The sequence below is a fragment of the Carcharodon carcharias genome, assembly GCF_017639515.1.
Source record: "Carcharodon carcharias isolate sCarCar2 chromosome 5 unlocalized genomic scaffold, sCarCar2.pri SUPER_5_unloc_1, whole genome shotgun sequence".
NCBI classification, from domain to species: Eukaryota; Metazoa; Chordata; class Chondrichthyes; order Lamniformes; family Lamnidae; genus Carcharodon; species Carcharodon carcharias.
The window spans coordinates 112335-137084 of record NW_024470534.1 but is presented as its reverse complement, the minus strand read 5'-3'; the positions used below and the strand labels follow the sequence as shown (position 1 = coordinate 137084).

The window sequence follows — 24750 nt, the reverse complement described above, 5'->3', positions numbered from 1 at the left end:
GTACACCCAGAGACTCCCACTCTCACTGCCCTGTACCCCCAGACACTCCCCTCTCACTGCCCTGTACCCCAGACACTCCCCTCTCCACTGACCCTATACCCCAGAGACTCCCCTCTCACTGCCCTGTACCCCAAAGGACTCTCCCCTCTCACTTCTCCCCCGTACACCCAGACACTCCCCGCTATTGCCCCGTACCCCAGACACTCCCCTCTCTCTGCCCCGTACCCCAGACACTCCCCTCTCACTGCCCTGTACCCCAGAACTCCCCTCTCACTGCCCCGTACCCCAGACACTCCCCTCTCACTGCCCTATACCCCAGACACTCCCCTCTCACGGCCCGTACCCCCAGGAAACTCCCCTCTCACTGCCTCCCGTACCCCAGACACTCCCCTCTCACTGCCCTATACCCCAGACACTCCCCTCTCACTGCCCCGTACCCCCAGACACTCCCCTCTCACTGCCCTATACCCCCAGACACTCCCCTCTCTCTGCCCCGTACCCCAGACACTCCCTCTCACTGCCCGTACCCCAGGAGACTCCCTCTCACTGCCCCGTACCCCAGAGACTCCATCTCACTGCCCAGTGCCCAGAGACTCCCCTCTCACTGCCCCATACCCCAGTCACTCCCCTCTCACTGCCCGTACCCCAGAGACTCCCCTCTCACTGCCCCGTACCCCAGAGACACTCCCCTCTCACTCCCCTTTACCCCCAGACACTCCCCTCTCACTGCCTTGTACTTACCCTACTATAGACTCTGAATGCTATCCCACTTCCTTTATCCTCCCGCCTATCACTGACCTCCCCAGTCAGTTAACTCCTCCCAGGAGCCCATCTCCTGTTCCCCTGTCGTGTGCCTCAGTATAATCTCTGTGTCACATTTAGCCCATTGCTCTCTGCCTGTTGCTCAGCTAAAGAAGATCGGTGGAGGAGGGTTTGGTGAGATTTACGAGGCGACAGATTTGTTATCCGGGAGAATGTTGCCCTGAAGGTGGAGTCTGCCAGCAACCCAAGCAGGTACTGAAGATGGAGGTGGCTGTTCTGAAGAAGCTGCAAGGTAGGCAGATGGAGCGTGTGTGCTGGATATATTCATGCCAACAATGACTGCTTCTCCCTTTCTTACCCTCCCCATGGCATGCACCCTGTGTATGGCTGCATGACGCTAACTGGTGCTATCGTTCTGTTGCTGTTCAGGAAAGGACCACGTGTGCAGGTTCATTGGCTGTGGCGGAACGAGAAGTTTAATTATGTGGTGATGCAACTTCAGGTAAACAGTTCGTTTGATGTTGGGATTATGTTCTGAATGAAGGCAGCCTGCTCTATCTCACATGTCTGCCCTAGTCCCCAGTCAAACCATTATTTCCTCTTATTCTGGCTGTTCTTCCTGGTATGACCTCCATCCTCACCCCCTGAATACCAAAGGATGCAGACTTGAATGGGTATGGTGTACACACCACATAAAACTCTGTTCAGGCCCAGCTGGAGTTTTTTGAAGAGGTAACAGAAAAGGTCGATGAGGGTAATGCTGTTGACGTGGTGTACATGGACTTTCAAAAGGCATTGACACAGAGCCACACAACAGACTTGTGAGAAATGTTATTGCTCATGGAATAAAAGGGACAGTAGCAACGTGGATACAAAATTGGCTGAGTGGCAGGGAGCAGAGGATAATGGTTAATCCCTACTTTTCGGACTAGAGGAAGGTTTGTAGAGGAGTTCCCCAGGGGTCAAATATTGGGACTCTTACTCTTCCTGATATATATTAATGATCTAGATCTTGGTGTGCAGGAGACAGCTTCAAAGTTTGCACATGATATGAAACTTGGAAGCTTTGTGAACTGTGAGGAGGACAGTGTCAAAGGGACATAGAAAGTTTGATGAATGGATGGACAAGTGGCAAATGAAGTTCAATGCAGAGGAATGTGAAGTGATGCATTTTGGTAGGAAGGAACATGGACAGACAATATGAAATAAGGGGTGAAATTTGAAGGTGATGCAGGAGCAGAGGGAACCTGGGTGTATATGTGTATCGATCATTGAAGGTGACAGAACAGGCTGAGAGAGCAGTAATAAAACATACAGTATTCTGGGCTTTATTAATAGGGGCATAGAGTACAAAAGCAGGGAGGTTATGCTGAGTTTATATGAGACCCTCGTTAGACCTCAGTACAGAGTATAAGTGCAAAGATATTATGTTAACCTGCGTAAACACTGGTCTGGCCTCAGTTGGAGTATTGTGTCCAGTTCTGGGCATCAGAATTTAGGAACGATGTGAAGATATTTGAGCGGTTGCCCCCACCATATTCATGAGAATGGTTCCAGGGATGAGGGACTTCAGATTTGTAGATAGATTGGAGAAGTTGGGACTGTTCTTCTTGGAGAAGAGGAAGTTGAGAGGAGATTTGATAGAGGTATTCAAAATCATGAGGGGTCCGGACAGAAGTAGATAGGGAGAAACTATTCCCATTGGTGGAAGGATCAAGAACCCAGAAGAACCAGATTTAAAGTGATTGACAAAAGAAGCAATGGTGACATGAGGGAAATGTTTCAGACAGCGAGTGGTAGGAATCTGGAATGCACTGTCTGAGAGTGCGGTGGAGACAGGAGTCAATCGAGTGGTTAGGATCTGGAATGCACTGTCTGAGAGTGTGGTGGAGACAGGGTCAATCGCGTGGTTAGGATCTGGAATGCACTCTTGAGCGTTGTGGAGATAGGTCAATCGAGTGGTTAGGAATCTGGAATGCACTGTCTGAGAGTGTGGTGGAGACAGGGTCAATCGAGTGGTTAGGATCTGGAATACACTGTCTGAGAGTGTGGTGGAGAGACAGTCATCGAGTGGTTCGGATCTGGAATGCACTCTGAGCGTTGGTGGGAGACAGGGTCAATCGAGTGGTTAGGATCTGGAATGCACTGTCTGAAATTGTTTTGGAGACGGGGTCAATCGAGTGGTTAGGATCTGGAATGCACTGTCTGAGAGTGTGGTGGAGACAGGGTTAACCGAGTGGTTAGGATCTGGAATGCACTGTCTGAGAGTGTGGTGGAGACAGGGTCAATCGAGTGGTTAGGATCTGGAATGCACTGTCTGAGAGTGTGGGGGAGACAGGGTCAAGTGAGTGGTTAGGATCTGGAATGCACTGCCTGAGAGTGTGGTGATAGACAAGGTCAATCGAGTGGTTAGGATCTGGAATGCACTGTCTGATAGTGTGGTGGAGACAGGGTTAGTCGAGTGGTTAGGATCTGGAATGCACTGTCTGAGAGTGTGGGGGAGACAGGGTCAATCGAGTGGTTAGGATCTGGAATGCTCTGTCTGAGAGTTGTGGTGGAGACAGGGTCAATCGAGTGACTAGGATCTGGAATGCACTGTCTGAGAGTGTGGTGGAGACAGGGTCAATTGAGTGGTTAGGATCTGGAATGCACTGCCTGAGAGTGTGGTGAAGACAGGGTCAATCGAGTGGTTAGGATCTGGAACACACTGTCTGAGAGTGTGGTGGAGAGACAGTCAATCGAGTAGGTTAGGATCTGGAATGCACTGTCTGAGAGTGTGGTGGAGATAGGGTCAATCGAGTGGTTAGGATCTGGAATGCACTGTCTGAGAGTGTGGTGGAGACGGGGTCAATCGAGTGGTTAGGATCTGGAATGCACTGTCTGAGAGTGTGGTGGAGACAGGGTTAATCGAGTGGTTAGGATCTGGAATGCACTGTCTGAGAGTGTGGTGGAGACAGGGTCAATCGAGTGGTTAGGATCTGGAATGCACTGTCTGAGAGTGTGGTGGAGACAGGGTCAATCGAGTGGTTAGGATCTGGAATGCTCTGTCTGAGAGTGTGGTGGAGACAGGGTCAATCGAGTGGCTAGGATCTGGAATGCACTGTCTGAGAGTGTGGTGGAGAGACGGTCAATTGAGTGGTTAGGATCTGGAATGCACTGTCTGAGAGTGTGGTGGAGACAGGGTCAATCGAGTGACTAGGATCTGGAATGCACTGTCTGAGAGTGTGGTGGAGACAGGGTCAATTGAGTGGTTAGGATCTGGAATGCACTGCCTGAGAGTGTGGTGAAGACAGGGTCAATCGAGTGGTTAGGATCTGGAATACACTGTCTGAGAGTGTGGTGGAGAGACAGTCAATCGAGTGGTTAGGATCTGGAATGCACTGTCTGAGAGTGTGGTGGAGATAGGGTCAATCGAGTGGTTAGGATCTGGAATGCACTGTCTGAGAGTGTGGTGGAGACAGGGTCAATCGAGTGGTTAGGATCTGGAATGCATTGTCTGAGAGTGTGGTGGAGACAGGGTCAATCGAGTGGTTAGGATCTGGAATGCATTGTCTGAGAGTGTGGTAGAGACAGAGTCAATCGAGTGGTTAGGATCTGGAATGCACTGTCTGAGAGTGTGGGGTAGACAGGGTCAATCGACTGCTTAGGATCTGGAACGCACTGTCTGAGATTGTGGTGGAGACAGGGTCAATCGAGGTGGTTAGGATCTGGAATTCACTGTCTGAGACTATGGTGGAGAGCCAGTCAATCGAGTGGTTAGGATCTGGAATGCACTGACTGAGAGGGTGGTGGAGATAGGGTCACTCGAGTGGTTAGGATTTGGAACCCACTGTCTGAGAGTGTGGTGGAGACAGGGTCAATCGAGTGGCTAGGATCTGGAACGCACTGACTGAGAGGGTGGTGGAGATAGGGTCACTCGAGTGGTTAGGATTTGGAACCCACTGTCTGAGAGTGTGGTGGAGACAGGGTCAATCGAGTGGCTAGGATCTGGAATGCATTGTCTGAGAGTGTGGTGGAAACAGGGTCATTTCGAGTGGTTAGGATCTGGAACACACTGTCTGAAAATGTGGTGGAGACAGGGTCAATCGAGTGGTTAGGATTTGGAACACACTGACCGAAAGTGTGTGGGAGACAGGTTCAATCGAGTGGTTAGGATCTGGAATGCACTGTCTGAGAGTGTGGTGGAGACGGGTCAATCGAGAGGTTAGGATCTGGAATGCACTGTCTGAGAGTGTGGTGGAGAGACGGTCAATTGAGTGGTTAGGATCTGGAATGCACTGTCTGAGAGTGTGGTGGAGACAGGGTCAATCGAGTGGTTAGGATCTGGAATACACTGTCTGAGAGAGTCGGGGAGACAGGGTCAATCGAGTGGTTAGGATCTGGAATGCACTGTCTGAGAGTGTGGTGGAGACAGGTTCAATCGAGTGTTTAGGATCTGGAACACACTGTCTGAGAGTGTGGTGGAGACAGGGTCAATCGAGTGGTTAGGATCTGGAATGCACTGTCTGAGAGTGTGGTGGAGACAGTGTCAATCGAGGGATTCAGTCGGGGCACAGGTGAGGATTGGAGATCTGCTGATTTTGTACCTTTGTTTAAAATGGAGTGAGGGATTGACTGATAATTACAGGCCAGTCAGCCTAACCTCAGTAGTGGGCAAATTATTGGCATCAATTTTGAGAGACAGGATGAACTGTGAGGCACAGATTGATCAGGGAGAGTCAGCGTGGATTTGTTAGGAGAAGGTCGTGTCTTACTAACTCGATGGAATTTTTTGAGGAGGTAGCAAGGAGCATTGATGAGGGTAGTGCAGTAGATGTGGCCTACTTGGATTTTAGGAACATAGGAATGGGAGTAGGCCATTTGACCCATCCAGCCTTCTGCAGCAAAAACAGAAAATGCTGGAGAAACTCAGCAGGTCTGGCAGCATCTGTGGAGAGAGAGACAGAGTTAACATTTCGAGCCCGTGTGACTCTTCTTCAGAGTGTTTTCAGAAGGTAGCTCTGAGGAAGGGTCATACAGACTTGGTGTGTTAACGCTGTTTCTCTCTCCACAGATGCTGCTGGACCTGCGGAGCTTTTCCAGCATTTTTTGTTTTTTGTTTCAGATTTCCAGCCTCTGCAATATTTTGCTTTCCACTTTCTGCATCATTCAATGGATCATGGCTGAACGTTGACCTAAACACCACTTTCCCACACGATCCCCATACCCCATTATATCATTAGGACCCAGAAATCTATCGACTTCTGTCTCGAACAGAGGACTTAGGAGCAGGAGTAGGCCATTCAGCCCTTCAAACTTGCTCCACCATTCAATAAGATCATGGCTGAGCTTGTTGTGGCCTGAACTCCACATTTCTGTCTGCCCCCCCACCTCCCCATAACCTTTGACTCCCTTGTCTAACAAAAACCTGCCTCACTCAGCCTGGAATATATTCAATGACCCAACCTCCACTATCTTCTGGGAAGACAATTCCACACACCATTGACCCTTGGGAGAAACAATTTCTCTTCATCTTAGTCTTCACTGTGAGACCCCTAATTCTTAAACTGTCTCTTTGTTCTAATCTCTCCGACAAAGGAAAACATCCTCTCAGCATCCACCCTGTCAAATCCCCTCAGGACCTTCTATGCTTCAATAAGATCACCTCTCAATCTTCTAAACTCCCATGGATACAGACCCAGCCTGTCCAGCCTTTCCTCATAGGGTAAGCCCTTCATTCGAGGAATGAAACCAGTGAACCTTCTCTGACCTGCGTCTAATGCAATTGTATCTTTTTTTCAAATAAGGAGACCAAAACTGTACACAGTTCTCCAGATGTGGCCTCACCAAGGCCCTGTACAGCTGCAGTAAAACTTCCCTCCTTTTATATTCCATTCCTTTCGCAATAAAGGACAACATTCCAGTTGCCTACCTAATCACTCGCTGTACCTGCAGACTAACTGATTGATATACCAGGACACCCAGATCCCTCTGAGCCTCAGAGTTCTGCACTCTCTTTCTATTTAAATAGTGCACTGCTTTTCTATTCCTCCTCCAAAGTGAACAAGTTCACATTTACCCACATTATACTCCTTCTGACTAATTTTCCCACTCATTTAATCTGTCTGTCTTTTTGCGACTCTCTATGTCCTCTTCACAGCTTAGTTTTCTAACTATCTTCAGCTGGAAATTTAGCTACAATACATTCAGCCCCCTTCATCTAAGCCATTGATATAAATTGTAAATAGTTGAGGCCCCAGCACTGATCCCTGTGGCACATCACTAGTTACATCTTACCAATCCGAAAAAGATTTATCCTTACTCTTTGCTTCCCGTTAGCTGACCAATCCTCTGTCCAAGTTAATATGTTACCCCCGAACCATGTGGTCTTATCTTGTGTAGTGACCTTTGATGTGACTTTTGGAAATCCAAGTACAGCACATCTACAGGTTCCTCTTTAACAATGTTGCTTGTCACTTCCTCAAAGAAAGCCAATAGATTAACTAATCATGATTCCCTTTCACAAAGCCATGTTGACTCTTCCTGATCACATTATGATTTTCTAAGTACCCCGCTATAACCTCCTTAATAATGGATTATAGCAATTTCCACACCACAGATATTAGACTAACAGGCCTATAGTTTCCTGCTTTCTGCCTCCCTCCTTTCTTGAATAAAGGTGTTACATTGACTGTTTTCCAATCTACTGGGACCTTTTCAGAATCTAAGAAATGCTGGACAATTATAACCAATGCATCCACTATCTCTGCAGCCACTACTTTTAAGACCCTACAATGCAGACCACCTGGTCCTGGGGAATTGTCAACTGTTAGGTCTAGTAGGTTTCCTCGCGCCCTTTCCCTGGTTCATGGGGACTGTATTAATTTCACCCTTCCCTATCTCCTTTTGATTTTCACGAATCTTTGAGCAATTTTTCTAAGTCTTCCGCTGTGAAGACAAACCCAAGATACCTGTCCACGCCCCCGCTGTTGCTTTGTTTTCCATTATCACACTCAATGACTGAGCTTCCACAGCCCTCTGGGGTAGAGATTCACCACCCTTTGAGTCAAGAAATTCCCCCTCATCTCAGTCTTAATCTGAGCAAGGTTTTTGACAAGGTCCCATATGGCAGACTGGTTAAAAAAATAAAAGCCCATGGGATCCAGGGGAATGTAACATGCTGGATACAAAATTGGCTCAGTGACAGGAAACAAAGTGTAATTGTTGTTGGGCGTTTTTGTGACTGGAAGGCTGTTTCCAGTGGGGTTCCACAGGGTTGAGTACCAGGTCCCCTGCTTTTTGTGGTACATATTAATGATTTGGACCTCAGTGTAGGGGGAATGATCAAGAAAATTGCAGACGACATCTCTTAGGGGAGATGGTGGTGTAGTGGTATTGTCACTGAACTAGTAATCCAGAGGCCCAGGTTAATGCTCTGGGAACACAGGTTCAAATCCCACCACGGCAACTGGTGGGCTTTAAAATTCAATTAATAATTCAATTAAAGATGAGCCTCAGTAATGCTGACCATGAAACCATTGTTGTAAAAACCCATCTGGGTCACTAATGTCCTTTAGGGAAGGAAACCTGCCATCCTTACCTGGTCTGGCCTACATGTGACTCCAGACTCTCAGCAATGTGGTTGACTCTGAAATGGCTGAACCAGACACTCAGTTCCAGGACAATTAGGGATGGGCAACAAATTCTGGCCTTGCCAGTGACGCCCACAGCCGGAGAAAGAAGGAAGTAAAAAATCTTCAGCTGCTTCATCAATGACCTTCCTTCCATCATAAGTTCAGAAGTGGGGATGTTCACTGATAATTGCACAATGTTCAGCACCATTCGCAACTCCTCAGATACTGAAGCAGTCCATGTCCAAATGCAGCAAGACCTGGACAATATCCAGACTTGGGCTGACAAGTGGCAAGTAACATTCACAGCACACAAATGTCAGGCAATGACCATCTCCAACAAAAGAGAATCCAACCATCGCCCCTTCACATTCAATGGCATTACCATCACTGAATCCCCCCACTATCAACATCCTGGGGGTTACCATTAACCAGAAACTGAATTGCACTAGCCAGATAAATACTGTGGCTACTTTATGAGAAGAGAGTGCTGATTGATTGGCAAGTGGGGTCTGGCAGAGATGTTGCCATGGAGAATGCACCAGTTAACTATTGACTGACAGTTAACTACCAAGCTTTGTTTAAATTCAAACCAGGCATTGCTCTGGGGGATGAACCAGCGAATGGCTGTCACTTATTTTGTTTAGCTGAAACAGGTGCAATGTGTGTACATGTTCTTTCTGTCTGCAAAGAACAGGGCCCCATGTATTAATATATGTAGCTTCTAGCATTGTATGTAAGCCACACTGTGAGCCTGACTGATAGTCATAAATTGGTTGTCAGTGTAATTCTTAGCACAATCATGATTGTTCAGCAAGTGTTGTCCATTCACGGAATCACATCTAATGTTGGACACTGTGTTTTGAGTTGTGCAAGCACGGGTTGTTTAGATACGGTCTGTACCTTGCCCGTTGTGAACAGCGGCTGGGAAATGCTGTTTGATACGATTCACCAGTCTTTGGGACATACAGCCTACATACCGAGCATCACACTGGCACTGAAATTCATATACTACATTACTCATTTGTGTGATAGGCAGAATGTCTTTTTGGCTTGACGGCAGCATCCTGTTAGTGGCGATTACCACTTGTGTTGCTCCTGCAGTGTGAAACAGCTAGCTCCACCTGTTGCTCAAAATTTTGTGATACCTTGCCCTTCCAGGGTAATCTGAGGTGGACTGCGTCATTTTCAGGGCTGAAAGTGGTAATTTTAGGGCCGTTCATGAGTTTGTGTGATATATAGCGCAAAATGATCTGATCAGGGTAGTCATTATCCTGCAGGATGCCTTTGATGCCCTTATTTCAGCACTGAGCTTACAAGGTGAGCAAATGGCTTTGGCCCCATTTACAGATTGCCGATAAAGCCAATTTTATAGTACATGTAACTGTAAGAATCCCAGCATGTGTATTGACCAGTGAAGGAAGGGTTGCGGTAAACCATGGTGTCGAACTGCCTGGCAGATTTCTCAACTAGTACGTCAAGGAAGGGAAGTTAATTTGACTGCTCTATTTCAAAGGTGAATTTGAGCGCAGGATGGAGCACATTAAGACATGTAAGGAAATTATTACATGCTGCATTGGATTTATATAAAGCAATCGTAGCATCCATATATTGGAAATATGCAAGGGGTAGGAGGTTGGGTGTCATTCCATTAAAGACACGTTTCTCATAGAACCCAACAAAGATGTTTGTGTGAGCTGGGCCTAGAGGGGATCCCATGGCAGCATCATCTATTTGGGCATACATGGTGTCATTATGAACTCAGCTGCAGTGTTGCTGAGTTCATAAGCTCAATGAATACTGATTCACACATTGGTGGTGGGTCTAGATCGCCATGATATAGCGCTGCAGTGCAGGTAACTATGGCTTCCTTAAGTGGAACATTGGTGAATAGGCTAGCACTGTCAAACGAGCACATGGACACAGCATTACTGTCCATGTGCAATTCCTGTCCGGCCTTCGCAAGTGTGAAGGATTCCTTCACCGTGTATGTGGAAAACTTGCTCAAAACTGGTCGTAACAATTCACCCAACCATTTGGCCAATTCATGCTGTGCAGAACCGCTCACAGGTAAGATTGGGCATGGAGGGACATCACTTTTGTGTGTGTTGGGCAGCCCATACATACAGGGACATAGTGAATGGTGGGGGCGAACCCTGTCGTATACATCCCCTGCTAGCTTGCTGTGCTTTCGCAAGTCTAACTGCTCATGCTGAGCAGCAGGTCCAATGGATAGTGTTAGAATCAAATCTCTTTAAACTGGATTTTTCTTTCTAAAATATCTAAGGAGATGGCAATATTTGGACATTTGGAAGCTGCCTGAGAATTATTTTTTAACAGGGTCATAAGTTCACCTTGGAAGTGTCAATGAGCAGGGTCTTATCCACAGAATCGCTGGGGCTGTATGGTACTTGTGAAGGAGCTGTTTATTTGATTTTTTATTTTGAACTGCAAAGCAGTTTAATTATTGAAAAGCTGGGAGACAGAAAGGCAGTCACATGACAGGGACAAACCTTCAGTTTGAACCTGTGGGTTTACTTTCAGTCTTCTTGGGGAAAGGCTGAGAGCAGGAGGCTGCCCTGACCAGCTCTCTCCCCCTCTCTGCTTTGTGAAACTGTGTACGCTTCTCCACCTGTAGCCAGATAATCCTCATCTGAGTAGTCTGTCTGCATGATTTTGGACTTGCTGGTCGAGAGAGGGAGAATTGGTCTAGCTATACTCTCCTCCACGCTGAAGCATCGTTGGTAAACTTTCTGACATCTACTGGGCCCAGTGGCTTCGCCCAAGTTAACTTCAGACTGACAGGATCGAACCACCATGAACTTTAATTTTTCTTTCTTTCGAAGAGGGTTTTCTTTTCATCTGCCTGACTCTGCAGAGACTACCTGTTTGACTGTGTCTGTGCGCGCATGTCCGTCTGTGTGTGCGCGCGCGTGTCCATCTGTGCGTGTGTGTGCGCGTGTCCGTCTGTGTGTGCGCGCGAGTGTCTGTCTGTGCGTGTGTGTGCGCGTGTCCGTCTTTGTGTGCGCGTCCGTCTGTGCGTGTGTCCGTGTGTGTGTGCGCGTGTCCATCTGTGCGTGCCCGCGCGTTTGTCTGTGTGTGCGCGCGCGTGTCCGTCTGTGTGTGCGCGCGTGCGCGCACGCGTCCGTCTGTGTGCGCGCGCGTGTCCGTCTGTGTGTGCGCGCGTGCGCGCACGCGTCCGTCTGTGTGCGCGCGCGTGTCCGTCTGTGTGTGCGCGCGCGTGTCCGTCTGTGTCCATCTGTGCGTGTGTGCACGCGTGTCCATCTGGGTGGTCTGTGTCCATCTGTGCGCGTGTATCCGTCTGTGTGTGTGTCTGTGCGTGTGTGCGCGCATGTGTCCATCTGTGTGTGTGTCTGTCCATCTGTGCGTGTGTGTGTGCTTGTGTCCGTCTGTATGTGTATCTGTGTTCATCTGTGCGTGTGTGCACGCGTGTCCATCTGTGTGTGTGTGTCTGTGTCCATCTGTGTGTGTGTGTCCGTCTGTGTGTGCATGCGTGTCCATCTGTGTGTGCTCGCGTGTCCATCTGTGTGTGTGTGTGTCCGTCTGTGTGTGCATGCGTGTCCATCTGTGTGTGTCTGTGTCCATCTGTACGTGTGTGCGTGCTTGTGTCCGTCTGTGTGTGTGCGCGCCTGTGTCCGTCTGTATGTGTGTCTGTGTCCATCTGTGCGTGTGTGCACGCGTGTCCGTCTGTGTGTGTGCCTGTGTCCGTCTGTGTGTGTGTGTCTGTGTCCATCTGTGCGTGTGTGTCCGTCTGTGTGTGCACGCGTGTCCATCTGTGTGTGTCTGTGTCCATCTGTGTGTGTGTCCATCTGTGTGTGCATGCGTGTCCATCTGTGTGTGTGTCTGTGTCCATCTGTACGTGCGTGCGTGCTTGTGTCCGTCTGTGTGTGTGCACGCGTGTCCGTCTGTGTGTGTGCGTCTGTGCATGTATGCGCGCACGCACGTGCTAAGGAAGTTTAAAAAGGTTAGTTAGTTATACTTCCATATTATAATTGCGTGTCAACCAGTTGCAGAAATGTATTTAAAGGGAGTTTTAATTTAAAATAAACCAATCATTGAGTTTTTTTAAAAGAAACCTGGTCAGAGTGTCTTTTAGAATCATAGTCATAGAGTTATACAGCACAGAAACAGGCCCTTCAGCCCATCATGTCTGCCGGCCATCAAGCCCCTATCTATTCCAATCCCATTTTCCAGCCCTGGGCCCATAGCCCTCTATGCTATGGCATTTCAATTGCTCATCTGAATATTTCTTAAATGTTATGAGGGTTTCTGCCTCTACCATCCCCTCAGTGTGTTCCAGATTCCAACCACCCTCTGAGTAAAAAAATCCCTTCTCAAATCCCCTCTAAACCTCCTGCCCTTTACCTTAAATCAATGCCCCCTGGTTATTGACACTTCTGCTAAGGGGAAAAGCTTCTTCCTATCCACCCTATCTATGCCCCTCATAATTTTGTATACCTCTATCAGGTGCCCCCTCAGCCTTCTCTACTCTATGGAAAACAACCCCAGCCTATCCAGTCTCTCTTCATAGCTGAAACGCTCCAGCCTAGGCAACATCCTGGTGAATCTCCTCTGCACCCTCTCCAGTGCAATCACATCCTTTCTATAATGTGGCGACCAGAACTTGCCACAGTAATCCAGCTGTGGCCTCACCAGCATTTTGCACAGCTCCAACATAACCTCCCTGCCTTTATGTTCTGTGCCTCTGCTAATAAAAGCAAGTATCCCATATGCCTTCTTAACCACCTTATCTACCTGTGCTGCTGTCTTCAGGGATCTATGGACATGTACACCAAGGTCCCTCTGATCATCTGTACTTCCTAGGGTCCTACCATTCATTGTGTATTCCCTTGCTGTGTTAGTGCTCCCAAAATGCATCACCTCACACTTCTCAGGATTTTCCTCTGGGTGCTAGAAGTCGAGGTAAACAAGTGGCCATTTTGGTGAGAAATTAAATATTTAAATTATTGGTGCAGCCTATGGAGTAGTGGGGCTGGGGCTGGATAATTCACACACTCCTCCCAAACCAGTCATAACAATACGAATTTATACCTGTCGTTAAGAATGGTGTGCATTTTATTGATATAGTCACGCTTGTTAAGGGTCACTATTCCAGTCCCTTTGTTGGGTTTACAGATATCTATAACAAAAACAGAATTACCTGGAAAAACTCAGCAGGTCTAGCAGCATCGGCGGAGAAGAAAAGAGTTGACGTTTCGAGTCCTCATGACCCTTTGACAGAACTTGAGTAAAGTTCTGTCGAAGGGTCATGAGGACTCGAAACGTCAACTCTTTTCTTCTCCGCCGATGCTGCTAGACCTGCTGAGTTTTTCCAGGTAATTCTGTTTTTGTTTTGGATTTCCAGCATCCACAGTTTTTTTGTTTTTATTACAGATATATATGTCTGGGTTGGCCTCGCTATGCTACCAGACTTTTGCATTGCTGAAGGAAGTCAGGGAGGAGATAGTAGATGCTCTGAAGATGATTTTCCAATCTTCACTAGATACGGGGAGGTACCAGGGGACTGGAGAAATGCGAACGTAGTTCCATTGTTTAAAAAGGGATCAAAGGAAATGCCAAACAATTATAGGCCAGTTAGTCTTACATCGGTGGTGAGCAAATTAGTAGAATCAATCCTGAGAGATAGGATTAACTGTCATGTGGAAAAGCATGGACTAATCAGGGATGGTCAGCATGGATTTGTTACAGGAAGGACTTGCCTCACAAATTTGATTGAATTCTTTGAGGAAGTGACAAGAAGGGTTGATGAAGGTAGTGCAGTGGATGTTGTGTACATGGATTTTAGCAAGGCATTTGACAAGGTCTCACATGGCAGATTGGTCAGGAAAGTAAAAGCCCATGGGATTCAGGGTAATGTGGCAAACTGGATAAAAGGTTGGCTTTGTAACAGGAAACAAAGGGTAATGGTCGATGGGTGCCCTTGCGAATGGAAAGTTGTCTCAAGCGGTGTTCCACAGGGCTCAGTGTTGGGACCCTTGCTGTTTGTGTTATATATTAACGATTTGGACGTGGGGGGCACAATTGGGAAATTTGCAGATGACACAAAGATTGGCCGAGTAGTGGATAGTGTAGAGGATAGCCATAATCTCCAAAACGATATAGATGGGTTGGTGGAGTGGGCGGTAAAGTGGCAGATGGATTTTAACATAGAGAACTGTGAGGTCATACATTTAGGGAGGTCAAACAGTTACAGGAATTACACAATAAATGGGAATATACTAAGAGGGTTAGATGAAGTGAGAGATTTTGGCGTACAAGTACACAGGTCCCTGAAGGCAGCAGTTCAAAGTAGTCAAGGATGTAAAGAAGCCATATGGGATGCTCTCCTTCATTGGCAGAGGTATAGAATATAAAAGTAAGGATATAATGTTGGAATTGTATAAAACACTGGTGAGGCCACAACTGGAGTATTGTGTGCAGTTCTGGTCACCACATTACAGGAAGGACGTAATAGCTCTGGAGAGAGTGCAGAGGAGGTTTACAAGAATGTTGCCAGGGTTAGAAAAGTGTAGCTACGAGGAGAGATTGGATAGATTGGGGTTATTTTCTTTAGAACAAAGAAGGCTGAGAGGTGACTTGATTGAGGTACAAAATTATGAGGGGAATAGATAAAGTGGACAGGATAAAATTGTTTCCCTTGGTGGAGAATTCTAGAACCAGGGGACATAGATTCAAGATAAGTGGCAGAAGGTGTAGGGGGGACATGAGGAAGTGCTTTTTTACGCAGAGGGTATTGAGTGTCTGGAATTCGCTGCCCAAGTTGGTGGTAGAGGCAGAAACTCTAAACTCTTTTAAAAAGTACCTGGATCTGCATCTTACGTGCTGTAAGCTGCAGGGATATGGGCCGGGTGCAGGAAGGTGGGTTTAGAAAGGGCATCTGGGTGTCCTCGGGCTGGCATGGACAAGATGGGCCGAATGGCCTCCTTCTGTGCTGTAACTTTTCTATGGTTCCATGAAAATTGACCAAGTCATTTGGAATCCCCCAATTTGCGTGCGCAAGATCAGCTAGACATGCTTTCGAGGATTCAGCGTCTTCAGTGGCTGCTGCTTATGCCAGGATAGTTGGGAGTAGAGAAGTTCGAACTCAGCAAATGCTTCTTCCCGTTTGATTTGGGATGAAGGCACACTAAAATTGAAACTGTGCGCAAGAACAAACTCGCTCAGCACTCTCCTCATGAAGTATAAATTGTTGTTCCCTTTACATTTGGTATTCTTGCGAATTGTCCTGATGAGTACAATATGAAAAGCTTCAAGAAGTCTTTTTTTCCAGCAATATTTGATTCACAACTAATGGGACGATAATGACAAGTATGGAGGAGTTGAGGGACCTTGGAGTGAGTGTCCACAGGTCCCTGAAAGTAGCAGAACAGGTCAATAAGGCCAGTGGAATCCTTCCCTTTATTAGCCAAGATATTGAGTATAAGAGTGGGGGGTGGGGGTCATGCTGGAGCTGTATAAAACACTAGTTAAGCCACAGCTTGAGTACTGTGTGTTCTGGCCACCTCATTACAGAAAGGATGTAATTGCACTAGGGACGGTACAGAGCAGATTTACAAGGATGTTGCCAGGCCTGGAAAATTGCAGCTAGGAGGAAAGATTGGATAGGCTGGGGTTGTTCCCCTTGGAACTGGGGAGGCTGACGGTGATTGATTGAGATATACAAAATAGTGAGGGGCCTGGATAGAGTGGATGGGACGTGCAGAGAGGTCAGTGATTAGGGAGCATAGATTTCAAGTAATTGGTAGAAAGATTAGAGGGGGATGAGGAAATATTTTTCTACCCAGAGGATTGTGGGGGTCTGGAACTCACTGCCTGAAAGGGTCGTGTAGGCAGAAACCCGCAACTCATTGAAAAGGTGTCTGGATCTGCACCTCAAGTGCCGGAACCTGCAGGTCTACAGGCCAAATGCTGGAAAGTGGGGTGAGGCTGCGGGAGGCTCGGTTTTCAGCCGGCACAGACACGATGGGCCGAGTGGCCTCTTTTCTACATTGTCTAAATTATGTCAATATCTGAAAAGGAGGAATGTGTAGGGATTTGGGGAGAGGGGAGGCAGTGACAGTAAGTGAATTGCTCCTTAGGAGAGCCAGAACAGACATGATGGACTGAATGACCTCCTTGTGCCCAGTAACAATTCTGGGAACCTCTGAGAAATCTGTGTTCCTCTAATTCTGTTGTGCAATCCTGATTTCAATTCCTGCACCATTGGTGGCTGAGCCTCCAGCTGACAGAGAGCCAAGGTCTGGGATATCGTCCCTACGCCTCACCTCTCAGCCTCTCTACCTCACTTTCCTTCTTTAAGATGTTCCTTAAAACCTACCTCTTTGACCGAGCTTTTCATCACCTGTCCCAGTGACTCCTTATTGTTTTTGATTCATTCTCAGGACGTGGGCTTCGCTGGCTGGGCCAGCATTTATTGCCTATCCCTAGTTACCCTTGAGAAGGTGGTGGTGAGCTGCCTTCTTGAGCCGCTGCAGTCCATGTGGTGTAGGTACACCCACAGTGCTGTTAGGGAGGGAGTTCCAGGATTTTGACCCAGCGACAGTGAAGGAACGGTGATATATTTCCAAGTCAGGATGGTGAGTGACTTGGAGGGGAACTTCCAGGTGGTGGTGTTCCCATCTATCTGCTGCCCTTGTCCTTCTAGATGGTAGTGGTCGTGGGTTTGGAAGGTGCTGTCTAAGGAGCCTTGGTGAGTTCCTGCAGTGCATCTTGTAGATGGTACACACACTGCTGCTACTGTGCGTCGGTGCTGGAGGGAGTGAATGTTTGTGGATGGGGTACCAATCAAGCGGCTGCTTTGTCCTGGATGGTGTCCAGCTTCTTGAGTGTTGTGGGAGCTGCATTCATCCAGGCAAGTGGGGAGTATTCCATCACACTCCTTACTTGTGCCTTGTAGATGGTGGACAGGCTTTGGGGAGTCAGGAGGTGAGTTACTCACCGCAGGATTCCCAGCCTCTGACCTGTTCTTGTAGCCACAGTATTTATGTGGCTGGTCCAGTTCAGTTTCTGGTCAATGGTAACCCCCAGGATGTTGATAGTGGGGGATTCAGTGATGGTAATGCCATTGAATGTCAAGGGTTGATGGTTGGATTCTCTCTTGTTGGAGATGGTCATTGCCTGGCACTTGTGTGGTGCGAATGTTACTTGCCACTTGTCAGCCCAAGCCTGGATATTGCATTTGGACAGGGGGAGGTGATGGTGTAGTGATACTGTCACTGGATTGGTAACCCAGAGAGCCAGGGTAATGCTCTGGGGACCAGGGTTCGAATCCCACCTCGGCAGATGGGGGAATCTGAATTCAATAAAAATCTGGAATTAAGAGTCTGATGATGACCATGAAACATTGTCGATTGTTGTAAAAAGCCATCTGGGTCACTAATGTCCTTTAGGGAGGGAAATTTGCTGTCCTTACCTGGTGTGGTCTCCATGTGACTCCAGACCCACAGCAATGTGGTTGGCTCTTCAAGTGTTTGATCGTTTGCCAGTCATGAGCCTAATCTCCAAACGCACTGAGATCAGTCTGAAGCAAACATTGTACACAGTCTGAATACTCCCACAGATCTTTGTATCTTGTGGAACATGAAACAGGGGCTGCAGTGGTTCAAGAAAGCGCCTCACTACCACCCTCCCAGGGGCAATTAAACAATGGCCTGGCTGCATTAAGTGCAACAGTCCCAAAACTGATCTCTCATATCGCAAACCACCCTCTGAATCCATCTGTACTACACCTGAGCAGCTAGTTCTTAGCCCTTCAATTCTCTGTATTAACCTGACTGGGGAGGTAAATGGCTGTTGCTCCTTTCCACGCACTGTGCCTTGATCCTCACTGCCTTGGCCCCGGTCCCTCTGCTGATAGATGTAATGTATTTCAGGGCCGTAACCTGGCAGACCTGCGACGTAGCCAGCCGAGAGGCACCTTCACCATCAGCACCACCCTCCGACTGGGCAAACAGATCCTTCAATCCATCGAAGCCATCCATTCTGTTGGGTTTCTGCATCGTGACATCAAGCCGGTGAGTCCAGTCAGCAGTCAGCCTCAACACCGCCAGCAAAAAAGCTTCACATCGGGAGGAAGGGACAGAGAGTCCCTGGGGAGCAGGCGCGAATCCTCACTTCCCCGCTTTCTCCTCTTCCTGCAACTCTGCCTCGTGTCCCTTTGCCTCTGTGTCTCGCTAGCCCTGTCCACTTCTCTGTCTCTTTCTGCTCCCTATCACTTTACCACTCCAGCTCATTTGGAGTGGGAAGAAGAGGCCTAATGGCTGTGCTGATGAAAAAGACATGAAGCAGTTGTATTTAATGTTGTATCTCTGTGTCTCCTTTAACCCACACTCTTTCTCTCTCTCTCTCTTCTAAACACCCCCCACCTCACCCCCCCCCACCACAATTCCCAACCCCGCTCCCCAAACCCTGCAGTCAAACTTTGCAATGGGCCGTCTACCATCGACCTATAGGAAATGCTACATGTTGGACTTTGGTCTAGCACGACAGTACACCAACACGAATGGAGAGGTGCGGCCGGTGAGTAACTGCAGACAGGGATTCTGGAGGGGGAGCAGGGAGTACATGTGGAACTGTACCCCACTGAGAGTCAGTGTGTGTGGGACCCGTACCCCAGTGAGAGTCAGTGTGTGTGGGACTGTACCCCAGTGAGAGTCAGTGTGTGTGGGACCCGTACCCCAGTGAGAGTCAGTGTGTGTGGGACTGTACCCCAGTGAGAGTCAGTGTGTGTGGGACCCGTATCCCACTGAGAGTCAGTGTGTGTGAGACTGTACCCCAGTGAGAGTCAGTGTGTGTGGGACCCGTACCCCAGTGAGAGTCAGTGTGTGTGGGATCCGTACCCCAGTGAGAGTCAGTGTGTGTGGGACTGTACCCCAGTGAGAGTCAGTGTGTGTGGAACTGTACCCCAGTGACAGTCAGTGTGTGTGGGACTGTACCCCAGTGAGAGTCAGTGTGTGTGGGACTGTACCCAGTGAGAGTCAGTGTGTGTGACCCGTACCCCAGTGAGAGTCAGTGTGTGTGGGACCCGTACCCCAGTGAGAGTCAGTGTGTGTGGGACCCGTACCCCAGTGAGAATCAGTGTGTGTGGGACTGTACCCAGTGAGAGTCAGTGTGTGTGGGACCCGTACCCCAGTGAGAGTCAGTGTGTGTGGGACTGTACCCAGTGAGAGTCAGTGTATGTGGGACTGTACCCCAGTGAGTCAGTGTGTGTGGGACCCGTACCCCAGTGGGAGTCAGTGTATGTGGGACTGTACCCCAGTGAGAGTCAGTGTGTGTGGGACCCGTACCCCAGTAAGAGTCAGTGTGTGTGGGACTGTACCCAGTGAGAGTCAGTGTATGTGGGACTGTACCCCAGTGAGTCAGTGTGTGTGGGACCCGTACCCCAGTGGGAGTCAGTGTATGTGGGACTGTACCCCAGTGAGAGTCAGTGTGTGTAGGACCCGTACCCCAGTAAGAGTCAGTGTGTGTGGGACCCGTACCCCAGTGAGAGTCAGTGTGTGTGGGACCCGTACCCCAGTGAGAGTCAGTGTGTGTGGGACTGTACCCCAGTGAGAGTCATTGTGTGTGGGACCCGTACCCCAGTGAGAGTCAGTGAGTGTGGGACCCGTACCCCAGTGAGAGTCAGTGTGTGTGGGACCCGTACCCCAGTGAGAGTCAGTGTGTGTGGTACTGTACCCCAGTGAGAGTCAGTGTGTGTGGGACTGTACCCCAGTGAGAGTCAGTGTGTGTGGGACCCGTACCCCAGTGAGAGTCAGTGTGTGTGTGGGACTGTACCCCAGTGAGAGTCAGTGTGTGTGAGACTGTACCCCAGTGAGAGTCAGTGTGTGTGGGACCCGTACCCCAGTGAGAGTCAGTGTGTGTGGGACTGTACCCCAGTGAGAGTCAGTGTGCGTGGGACCCGTACCCCAGTGAGGGTCAGTGTGTGTGGGACCCGTACCCCAGTGAGAGTCAGTGTGTGTGGGACCCGTACCCCAGTGAGAGTCAGTGTGTGTGGGACTGTACCCCAGTGAGAGTCAGTGTGTGTGGGACTGTACCCAAGTGAGAGTCAGTGTGTGTAGGACCCGTACCCCAGTGAGAGTCAGTGTGTGTGGGACCCGTACCCCAGTGAGAGTCAGTGTGTGTGGGACTGTACCCCAGTGAGAGTCAGTGTGCGTGGGACCCGTACCCCAGTGAGGGTCAGTGTGTGTGGGACTGTACCCCAGTGAGAGTCAGTGTGTGTGGGACCCGTATCGCAGTGAGAGTCAGTGTGTGTGGGACTGTATCCCAGTGAGAGTCAGTGTGTGTGTGTGTGACCCATACCCCGGTGAGAGTCAGTGTGTGTGTGACCCATACCCCAGTGAGAATCAGTGTATGTGGGACCAGTACCCCAGTGAGAGTCAGTGTGTGTGTGGGACTGTACCCCAGTGAGAGTCAGTGTGTGTAGGACCCGTACCCCAGTGAGAGTCAGTGTGTGTGTGGGACTGTACCCCAGTGAGAGTCAGTGTGTGTGAGACTGTACCCCAGTGAGAGTCAGTGTGTGTGTGACCCATACCGCAGTGAGAATCAGTGTATGTGGGACCCGTACCCCAGTGAGAGTCAGTGTGTGTGTGGGGCTGTACCCCAGTGAGAGTCAGTGTGTGTAGGACCCGTACCCCAGTGAGAGTCAGTGTGTGTGGGACCCGTACCCCAGTGAGAATCAGTGTGTGTGGGACCCATACCCCAGTGAGAGTCAGTGTGTGTGGGACTGTACCCCAGTGAGAGTCAGTGTGTGTGGGACTGTACCCCAGTGAGTCAGTGTGTGTGGGAACAGTACCCCAGTGAGAGTCAGTGTGTGTGGGACCCGTACCCCAGTGAGAGTCAGTGTGTGTGAGACCTGTACCCCAGTGAGAGTCAGTGTGTGTGGGACCCGTACCACAGTGAGGGTCAGTGTGTGTGGGACTGTACCCCAGTGAGAGTCAGTGTGTGTGGGACCCGTACCCCAGTGAGAGTCAGTGTGTGTGGGACTGTACCCCAGTGAGAGTCAGTGTGTGTGGGACTGTACCCCAGTGAGTCAGTGTGTGTGGGAACAGTACCCCAGTGAGAGTCAGTGTGTGTGGGACCCGTACCCCAGTGAGAGTCAGTGTGTGTGGGACACGTACCCCAGTGACAGTCAGTGTGTGTGGGACTGTACCCCAGTGAGAGTCAGTGTATGTGTGGGACCCGTACCCCAGTGAGAGTCAGTATGTGTGGGACCCGTACCCCAGTGAGAGTCAGTGTGTGTGGGACTGTACCCCAGAGAGAGTCAGTGTGTGTGGGCCCCGTACCCCAGTGAGAGTCAGTGTGTGTGTGTGGGACCCGTACCCCAGTGAGAGTCAGTGTGTGTGGGACCCGTACCCCAGTGAGAGTCAGTATGTGTGGGACCCGTACCCCAGTGAGAGTCAGTGTGTGTGGGACTGTACCCCAGAGAGAGTCAGTGTATGTGGAACTGTACCCCAGTGAGAGTCAGTGTGTGTGGGACTGTACCCCAGTGAGAGTCAGTGTGTGTGGGACTGTACCCCAGTGAGAGTCAGTGTGTGTGGGACTGTACCCCAGTGAGAGTCAGTGTGTGTGGGACTGTACCCCAGTGAGAGTCAGTGTGTGTGGGACTGTACCCCAGTGAGAGTCAGTGTGTGTGGGACTGTACCCCAGTGAGAGTCAGTGTGTGTGGGACCCGTATCGCAGTGAGAGTCAGTGTGTGTGGGACTGTACCCCAGTGAGAGTCAGTGTGTGTGGGACCCGTACCCCGGTGAGAGTCAGTATGTGTGGGACCAGTACCCCAGTGAGAGTCTGTGTGTGTGTGTGACCCATACCCCAGTGAGAATCAGTGTGTGTGGGACCCGTACCCCAGTGAGGGTCAGTGTATGTGGGACCCGTACCTCAGTGAGAGTCAGTGTGTGTGGGACCCGTACCCCAGTGAGAGTCAGTGTGTGTGGGACCCGTACCCCAGTGAGAGTCAGTGTGTGTGGGACCCGTACCCCAGTGAGAGTCAGTGTGTGTGGGATCCGTACCCCAGTGAGAGTCAGTGTGTGTGGGCCCCGTACCCCAGTGAGAGTCAGTGTGTGTGGGACTGTACCCCAGTGAGAGTCAGTGTGTGTGGGACCCGTACCCCAGTGAGAGTCAGAGTGTGTGGGACATGTACCCCAGTGAGAGTCAGTGTGTGTGGGCCCCGTACCCCAGTGAGAGTCAGTGTGTGTGGGACTGTACCCCAGTGAGAGTCAGTGTGTGTGTGACCCGTACCCCTGTGAGAGTCAGTGTGTGTGGGACCCGTACCCCAGTGAGAATCAGTGTGTGTGGGACTGTACCCCAGTGAGAGTCAGTGTGTGTGGGACTGTACCCCAGTGAGAGTCAGTGTGTGTGGGACCCGTATCCTAGTGAGAGTCAGTTTTTGAGCGAGATTTATTCATTTCTGACTGCCCTGATTTTGTTGCAAATTAATTAATTGCTAATAATGAGCGTGCACGAGGATTCCCTGTGGATTAACAGCCTCTGGACGTGACCAGCCAACTGGCTGCTGGTCTGTCCATGCTGCAGCTGGTGCTGAGTCACTCACTGGCCATTGATTTCACTTCATGTCCTGTGTGTCCCCTGCCTGTAAGCAGGATAACCTTGAGCTAAAGGCAAGTCCAGGAACCTAAGCTGCCAGCAGTCTCTGCTCCATGGCTCTCCTGCAGAGTCATACGGCCCTGCTCACTCAGCACTTCCTGTCCTCGCAAACCAGCCTGAGTTAAAGAATTTCTCAGTGCACAATGAACCATCCAGCCCAGTGCTGCTGTTGCCCCTCTCTGGATGGGTGTCCCCTATCCAGCACATTCCTCTGTCACTGGGTCAAAATCCTGCAACTCCCTTCCTAACAGCACTGTGGGTGTACCTACACCACATGGACTGCAGCAGTTCAAGAAGGCAGCTCACCACCACCTTCTCAAGGGGCAATTAGGGATGGGCAATAAATACTGGCCCATCCAGCGAAGCCCATATCCAATGAAGGAATTAAAAAAGAAACTCGTTTAGTGCTGAGGGAGTGCTTCACTGTCAGAGGGTCAGTACTGAGGGAGTGCTGCACTGTCAGATGGTCAGTACTGAGGGAGTGCCACACTGTCAGAGGGTCAGTACTGAGGGAGTGCCGCACTGTCAGAGGGTCAGTACTGAGGGAGTGCTGCACTGTCAGAGGGTCAGTACTGAGGGAGTGCCGCATTGTCAGAGGGTCAGTACTGAGGGAGTGCTGCACTGTCAGAGGGTCAGTACTGAGGGAGTGCTGCACTGTCAGAGGGTCAGTACTGAGGGAGTGCTGCACTGTCAGAGGGTCAGTACTGAGGGAGTGCTGCACTGTCAGATGGTCAGTACTGAGGGAGTGCCACACTGTCAGAGGGTCAGTACTGAGGGAGTGCTGCACTGTCAGAGGATCAGTACTGAGGGAGTGCTGCACTGTCAGAGGGTCAGTACTGAGGGAGTGCTGCACTGTCAGAGGATCAGTACTGAGGGAGTGCTGCACTGTCAGATGGTCAGTACTGAGGGAGTGCCACACTGTCAGAGGGTCAGTACTGAGGGAGTGCTGCACTGTCAGAGGATCAGTACTGAGGGAGTGCTGCACTGTCAGAGGGTCAGTACTGAGGGAGTGCTGCACTGTCAGAGGGTGAGTACTGAGGGTGTGCTGCACTGTCAGAGGGTCAGTACTGAGGGAGTGCTGCACTGTCAGAGGGTCAGTACTGAGGGAGTGCTGCACTGTCAGAGGGTCAGTACTGAGGGAGTGCAGCACTGTCAGAGGGTCAGTACTGAGGGAGTGCAGCACTGTCAGAGGGTCAGTACTGAGGGAGTGCCGCACTGTCGGAGGGTCAGTACTGAGGGAGCGCTGCACTGTCAGAGGGTCAGTACTGAGGGAGTGCTGCACTGTCAGAGGGTCAGTACTGAGGGAGTGCTGCACTGTCAGAGGGTCAGTACTGAGGGAGTGCTGCACTGTCAGAGGATCAGTACAGAGGGAGTGCCGCACTGTCACAGGGTCAGTACTGAGGGAGTGCTGCACTGTCGGAGGGTCAGTACTGAGGGAGTGCTGCACTGTCGGAGGGTCAGTACTGAGGGAGTGCTGCACTGTCAGAGGATCAGTACTGAGGGAGTGCTGCACTGTCAGAGGGTCAGTACTGAGGGAGTGCTGCACTGTCAGAGGGTCAGTACAGAGGGAGTGCCGCACTGTCGGAGGGTCAGCACTGAGGGAGTGCTGCACTGTCGGAGGATCAGTGCTGAGGGAGTGCCGCACTGTCGGAGGGTCAGTGCTGAGGGCGTGCTGCACTGTCAGAGGGTCAGTACTGAGGGAGTGCTGCACTGTCAGAGGGTCAGTACTGAGGGAGTG

At 49.9% G+C, this 24750-nt stretch overlaps 1 protein-coding gene across 1 annotated transcript; it reads left to right on the top strand.

Annotated features, from left to right (window-relative positions):
• Positions 1–1153: 1153 nt before the first annotated feature.
• Positions 1154–23137, top strand: LOC121273397 (tau-tubulin kinase 1-like). Its single transcript, XM_041180576.1, has 4 exons — positions 1154–1264; positions 18287–18427; positions 18828–18932; positions 23081–23137. The coding sequence occupies exons 1-4, from the start codon at positions 1154–1156 to the stop codon at positions 23135–23137; spliced, it is 414 nt and encodes a 137-aa protein (XP_041036510.1).
• The last annotated feature ends 1613 nt before the right edge of the window (positions 23138–24750 follow it).